This window comes from Cherax quadricarinatus, chromosome 15 (genome assembly GCF_038502225.1).
Source record: "Cherax quadricarinatus isolate ZL_2023a chromosome 15, ASM3850222v1, whole genome shotgun sequence".
NCBI lineage: Eukaryota > Metazoa > Arthropoda > Malacostraca > Decapoda > Parastacidae > Cherax > Cherax quadricarinatus.
In genome coordinates this window covers 5,485,457-5,492,532 of record NC_091306.1, presented here as the reverse complement: position 1 = coordinate 5,492,532, position 7,076 = coordinate 5,485,457, and the positions used below count along the sequence as shown (strand labels likewise).

General features: G+C 35.3%; 1 protein-coding gene across 2 annotated transcripts in view; it reads left to right on the top strand.

Moving 5' to 3' along the window:
• Positions 1 to 248: 248 nt before the first annotated feature.
• Positions 249 to 7,076, top strand: part of LOC128692026 (ADP-ribosylation factor GTPase-activating protein 1-like) — a 121,078-nt gene continuing 114,250 nt past the window's right edge. For both annotated transcript variants that reach the window (XM_070085096.1, XM_070085095.1), the window contains exons 1-2: positions 249 to 379; positions 5,847 to 6,014. In XM_070085096.1, the coding sequence (XP_069941197.1) occupies positions 320 to 379; positions 5,847 to 6,014 (228 nt within the window). In that variant the 5' untranslated portion in view covers positions 249 to 319. The remainder of the gene's footprint in view (positions 380 to 5,846; positions 6,015 to 7,076) is intronic.

The following is a 7,076-nucleotide window of genomic DNA, read 5'->3' as shown; positions in this document are numbered from 1 at the left end:
CTATACATATTTAAATATAACAGAAAAATATAATTAAAAAAGATGAATTACCTGACTGGTAAGTGAATGACGTAAATAATGAAAACCTATTTTGTTTCTAATATATTTTTAAATTGCATATATTTTTCTTATAATTTAATACTGTATAGGTTAATATATCCAGTAAACAACTAATTTTCTTTATTTTTTCAAAAGAATGCATTTTTATGTTATTGTTGTATTAATATATAGTTTAGGTGTTGAGTTGGTGTGCAGCAGCTGACTGAGAGTAAACAATCAGTGTTGGCAGCAGCAGGTAGTGTCTGTAGCAGCTGTGATCATGGCCAGTCCTAGAACAAGACGTGTGTTGGCCGAAATTAAGCCCAAAGATGAGAATAGTGTGAGTACAGATGACTTAACTAAAGCACTTGAAGGTATTGAGCTTCTCAAGGTGATATTTACCACTCAGTCGGAAGTGGGTTATTACCGTTGTTGACGAGGTCAAGGCTGAAATTATAATTTGACCTACTTCTGGTCTGTACCGTAAATAAAGGTCAAGCTCTTGTCAGTTTCTTTGTTGTGTAAATAAGGGAGTAACTATTATTTAATGCCTTTCAAAGGATATAGGTGCCTTAATGCTCATGGCATTAAAGGTTATCCTAGGTAATTCACACTATGATAATTGTACTTGTGTACATGTGCTTAAATAAACTTAATGAAGGGCTTTTGAAGCAAGAAATTGTATTTATTATTTCATATCTCTGCATATACAAAATATGCAATAATCAGAATGCAAATGGAATGCATGCATTTTGGGAAAAACTTAAAGCTAGTATCAAGAACCACAGTTTTAGTTTTTATTGTTCAAGGGTTCTGTTACAAAGTATTTACAAAGATGAAAAATATAATTCATAAAATAAAAAAAAAATAATTGTTTAGTTATAAAAGGGCAAGGGGAACTAATTAATGAACTTGTAATCCCCTCAAGGGAGGTTCCTTGATGCTGGTGAGGGGCTCTTGATCTAGGGAATTGGATCTGTGCTCCAGTTCCCTGAACTAAGCCTTAATGCCTTCCATCTTCCTCCACAGGTATTGTATAATCCTACGGGTTTAGCGCTCCCCATGAATACCAGAATGACATGGGCCTTCAGATCATTTTATGTTTTGTACTGTAATTTTGAAATAAAGGTTTGTGACTACTTGTATTTGTATAATTAAATTTACTGTAAGTTATCTGAAGGTTATTTCAGCCAACATGGATATAATTTAAACACAATAATTTTTCTCTGTAAAATTTTCAATGCAACAGTTATGTCTGAATGAAGGGAATTGAAACAAGGAATACTGTAGGATGAATAATGGATGAATACTCGACAAACTGTTGTTATCATGACTTACATTAAGATAAGGAGATGTTTTTTAACAGTAGCTTTGATGTGACTGGCAGAGAGGGAAACTTTGGAATATGGCAGAAAGTTCCAAATTTTGAGGCCTTTCATGAGCATTGAGTTTTACATGGGTCGAGTCATACATGGGAATATCAAAAGTATTTATATTTTGCATTGTGGCTATGAGTTCTGTTGCAGCTATCCAGGAAGAGTTTCAGGTCAAGGTTTGTATTTGTATTGATTGTCTTGTATATATAGTATGTGCCGTAGTTTAAAGTGAATGTTTTGTATGCTGAGTAAGTTTTAAATTTTTGAAGAGGAGGGGTGTGTTGTCTATCACTTGAGTGATTATTCATACAGCAATTTTTTGATGAGTTATTATTAGCTTTGGTGGTTTGCTGTGTTAGATCCCCAGGTACAAATACCATAGGTGCAGGAAGAATAGGTTAGAAAATAGTACAGAGAAATTAATGCTGTTTCAGGCACATTGTAATGTATCTTACAGAGGATGCCCACTGTTTTAGAGACCTGCTTGGTTATGTGCTGTATGTGAGTGTTGAATTTTAACTTGCAGTCAAGGTATACCCTTAAAAATTTTCCTTCATTTTGTTTTACAGTAAGTGAATAATTTATTTTTTATATCGAGTTATACATTTATAGCTGTTTACAAATGTCTTGTAGAATGTCATGTCATTATTATGAGTAAGTCTATTGGTGGTCATCCAGGTAGCTCACCCTTAACTCTTTCAGGGTCGCCAGGCCCTCTCCGAGACTTGTTCTCAGGGTTGCCAAATTAAAAAAAAAAAAACAAAGAAAAATTATGTTTTCTTATGAAAAGATAGAGAATCTTTTCCCGATGTTTTCGCATCGGCGATTTTGCCCACTTTGAGCCCTATTTTCGGCCAATTCCAGTGTACTAGTCAACAAAAATCATAACTATTTCGCTAGAACTCCATTTTTTCTATCGAATGAGTACAAGAAACCACCCATTTACCGATTTCAACTATCCAATAAAGTGATCAGAATTTAGCAATTTTGCCAATTTCACACAAATTTCAAAAGATGCCAATTTCCAAATAGGGTTCAGAATAAACAAGAAAGACATTCCTGGCACTAAAATAACATTTCCTCTGTTCATTAGTCATGTCCCCACTCCCCTCTTACATTCTTTTGCTTTCCACTTTGAACTTTTATTCTCACAAAAAAATAGAAGAATTACTGTTATGCAGACTACTGCATTAGTGTTGAAATGGTATAAATAATATCAGCGCACTTGTGAAAGAATATTAGACTCGCCATTTGACGCGTATTGGATGCGTAGCATGATTTGTTTACTTTTGAACTTTGGTAAAAATCGAACATTTCTGCTACTTTGAGCTCAATTTCAAGGTACTTTTCATTGTAAAACCAGTCAATATCATCTCAATTTCTGTAATATGTCTTCCATTCTATAAAATGAGGCCAGGAAAACTAGAATACAACAAAAAATACCATACAAAAATACAGTGCAAAGTCGCTGTTTTAATCCAAAAACATGGTCAGTTTTTATTTTCTCGTTACGCACTGTGTGCTGCAGGATTTTTTTTTTTTATACTGCGCACACTGACCACATAGGCCCATTCTTTCATATGTAGGCCTACCAGTTTTCTCTCACTAGATTTGAGGGCGCTAGAATTTAGGCGTACTAGTACGTCAAAAACCCTGGTGCCTAAGCTGTACTAGTACGTCCGAAATGCTGAAAGGGAAGAGAAGAGAGAAACCAGGTCTGAATGGGAGATGTCAAAAGTTATCTGCAAACAAAACAGGTTTAAGCACCTGAAATGCATTGGGAAGGTCATTGATGTAGATTAGTAAAAGCAGAGGGGCAAGGGCACTTCCCTGATGCATCTCTTGTGTTAATAGGTCAAGTTGACGAGGTTGTTAGTGGTGGAGACACGTTAGTGTCTGCAGTTGTGGTTTTAAAGTAATGTCCTAATTTTAGAAGCAGGATGTGGTTTAATATAGAAAGCTTTTCTAAGGTCTCTGAGAGGTCTTAGGATATTTTCTGTTTTAAGATGAATAAATTAGTTCAAGCATCTTCATTACATCATTATTTTCGCTTTTTCCTGGCCTGAAACCAAAGTGTCGGAGGTTAAGTATGTTGTGGAACACTAAGAAAGAACAAATTATTTATGAATTAGTTTTTCAAAGATTTTAAATTACAATTGCAAGTTATATATTAGCCTGTAATTGCTGACATCAGGCGAGTCTCTTTTATGTATTTGGGTAACCCTTGGTATCTTAAGTATGGTTGGAAAAGTTTTGGTTTCTAATTTGTTGAGCAATGTTGCAATGGTGGGGGGTAGCACATAAGCTGCTTTCATATACATTAATAACATCAAATTAGCTAAGTTTTCTGTCTTATTTTTCAGCTAATTTATAATTATCAAAGCAGCATCATTTGGCTTAGTTGGGGGATAGATATAGAATTCTAGCTTGGCATACTTGAATCTAACCTAATCACTTTCCATTACCCAGGCATTGTATGGTCTCTGGGTTTAGTGTTTCTCTGCGAATACAATAATATAGTAGTTTAATGCCCTGGCATAATGTAGTGGATCATGGTACTGAAGTGACTGTGGGCACAGTAATGATGAACCTATAATTCAGTGTAATTCTAGGATAAATATTGCAGTAGGTATTTTTTCAGTTACTTTTGTTTTTTACTGACATGATGTGATTTCTACAGAAGACTGTTTTTAAATAAATTACAATAGATTGGATTGTTAACTTGATAACATTTGTAAATATAAATATGTATTGTATTAACCATTTTATAATTGTATGATATCCTGAGCAAAATCATATATTTTTTATTATTTTGACTATATGAAATTTGAGAGAAAATTAAGGTATATTACTTACATACTAGATGATTGTGATCAACACCTGACTTGCTGACAGGCAAAAGAGAATTTACATAAATGAGAGTTAAATCAAAATGATGATCAATCAGTGGAGGGATTTTGATGCCCTCCACCCATGTTGGCACCTCTTAACATACACCAGTCTGTTCTAAATTTACATGTCTGTACTTTTTCTGTTTGCTTGAAACTGTGACATACATGTATTTCTTCAGAGTTGGCACTCTACTGTCAAAGCTGGATATGGCAGACTGGCACCTCTTTGCATTTTGAGTGCAGGTTATGTATGCTCTCTGACATTCCATCATGTTCACGGGGCCTTCTACAATTTGGTGGAAGTCATCTTGGGAAGAAAAGAGGCTGCATTTCTCTGCTATGCAAACAAATGCAAAACATAAGAGCTATAAAAGGCAAACTTTGTGAATGAGAGGCTTTCTGTGTGAAAGGAAAATGCAAACAGTGGTAAAGGATGAATGCCCTCATTCAGTGTTGCAGAAGGGTGTCATACAGTGGTGCTTTCTAATTTAATGTTTTTAGTTTGCTTAAATAACCTGCCAGAAGGATTATCAAACTAGAGTATATGAACATATTTGCAGATATGCAAACATTCTGTGAAAAATAAGCAACAAAAATGTCTTGCTGGTAAATCCCTGCATGACATAGATTAGAGAAAATTGTGAAAAGTGGATGATGGAATGTGTGGATGTGTGTATTGTAATAGAATAGACCACATGAAAAGTAGGATTGTGCAATAAAATGCAGTTGCAGTATTTTTAAGTGTCAGGCAAAGAGAGTAACTTAAGAGATATCAGTAACAAAAGCAGATTACTGTACACTTTTAAATTTTGAAATAGACTTTAGATAATATGTTGATGGGTAAATCCTAAAGTTATTCATAACATAGGGTTCATGAAGGACATCAGTATATGAAAAAAACTATGGAGAGGTGATATGTCCATACCTTAAAAAAATAAAAGACTAGGTAGGAATAGTCTAAAGCTGAGCTACAAAATAGCTTTCAGAGCTTAAAAATATGAGTTATAGAGAAAGGCTAAAAATAACCATATTTAAAATATGCAGTATATTGAATATAAAGATTGATAATAAGAGTAGATATGGAAGATTTCTTTAAACACCATCAACAGGGAAAATAAGAGGCCATGGTTATAAATTGAAAAAGTAGTAAAAGAAAGGGGGTGGCTTAAAAAAGATGGTACAGTAGTATGTTCCATGGCTACTGGAAATAAAAAATATTACTGCATATGATAAATTAAATATTAAAGAAGGGGCACGTGAGCATTGCTTTGTCCATATACTGTGGCTACAGTTAGGTAAAAATCATATAAGCAACTCCAGGAGCTAAGACTATTCACCCGCAAATGCAAATTGGTGGGTATATTTGCTCACGTACACCATCTGTCGCTGTAATTTTTATGTACAATGCAGTGTAGATATGAAATCAGTGATTTGGAGATTCTTTGCTTTTTCATATTTACTGTATATAAAAATTAAATGTGCTCTTTGGGTACATTAGCACAATTAATGTAAGCTCTGTTATGTTTTTTCTTCATAACAGCAATGTTTTGAGTGTGGGGCCCCCAACCCCCAGTGGGCATCGGTGTCTTATGGAATTTGGATATGTCTTGAGTGCTCAGGAAAGCACCGTGGTCTTGGCGTACACTTATCATTTGTTCGTTCAGTCACCATGGACAAGTGGAAGGACAATGAACTGGAAAAGATGAAGGTGAGTAAAGTACATATGATAGGCTAGTTGAAGTACATTTACTGCTGCTCTATTCAAATGCTTTGTGAACTAGCCTTGAAATGAGTGCTTGAATTTTGATTAAGGATTGCATTTCTAGATACAGTGCAGTAGTACTGTATTTGCTATAGAAAAGTTAAGAAAATTATGTTATCATTTTAGTTATCAATTATTGCTATACAATAGAACCTCAAAAATTGAACGTATCACATATCGAACGTTTCGAAAATAGGACCATTTTTTCAGACAAACTTGTGTCCCTATTATCAAATGCGCCCCTATTTTCGGACTGCCATGAGCAGTCTAGCTTTGTTTATGCTTGAGGGAACACTAACCTGCACTCTCATTCATGCATTTTACGATTATTTCGTTGTGTTTAGTGCTTTTGGGACTGTGAAATAAGCTGCCATGGGCCCAAAGAAACTTGCCAGTGGTACCCCTGTGGTAAAGAAAGTGAGAAACACCATAGATGTGAAGAAGGAAATAATACAGAAGTATGAGAGTGGTGTGAGACTTGTTGAGCTTGCCAGGATGTATGGGAAAAACAAGTCGACCATCGGTTCTATCCTGTCAAAGAAAGAACAAATCAAGGAAGCTGATGTTGCGAAAGGTGTTAATATAGGAAGTGGATGAGGTGCCTTCTTCAAAGATTAAGGAGATTTGTGCCAAGTGGAATGATGTCCAAATGTTTGTGCAGAAGTACCACCCTGAGCAAGCTGAAACAAGCCATCTTTGCAACAAGTTCAGTGACAGAACCATGTCCCATTTTAGGGAAATGTTAAAGAGGCACCAGAAACAGAGGACTGTGGACAGTTATTTTGTGAGACAGGGGTCCAGTGACTCTCAAGCTGGTCCTAGTGGCATTAAAAGACAGAGAAGGGAAGTAACCCCAGAGAGGGCTTTACCTGAAGTCCTCATGGAGGGGAATTCTCCTTCCAAACACTAACCCCAACTCCCTCTCTCTTCCTCCCTATCTTCCAGATGCCATCACCAATCTTCAATAAAGGTAAGTAAAAATGTTATTTTATATGTATTGCTATATGT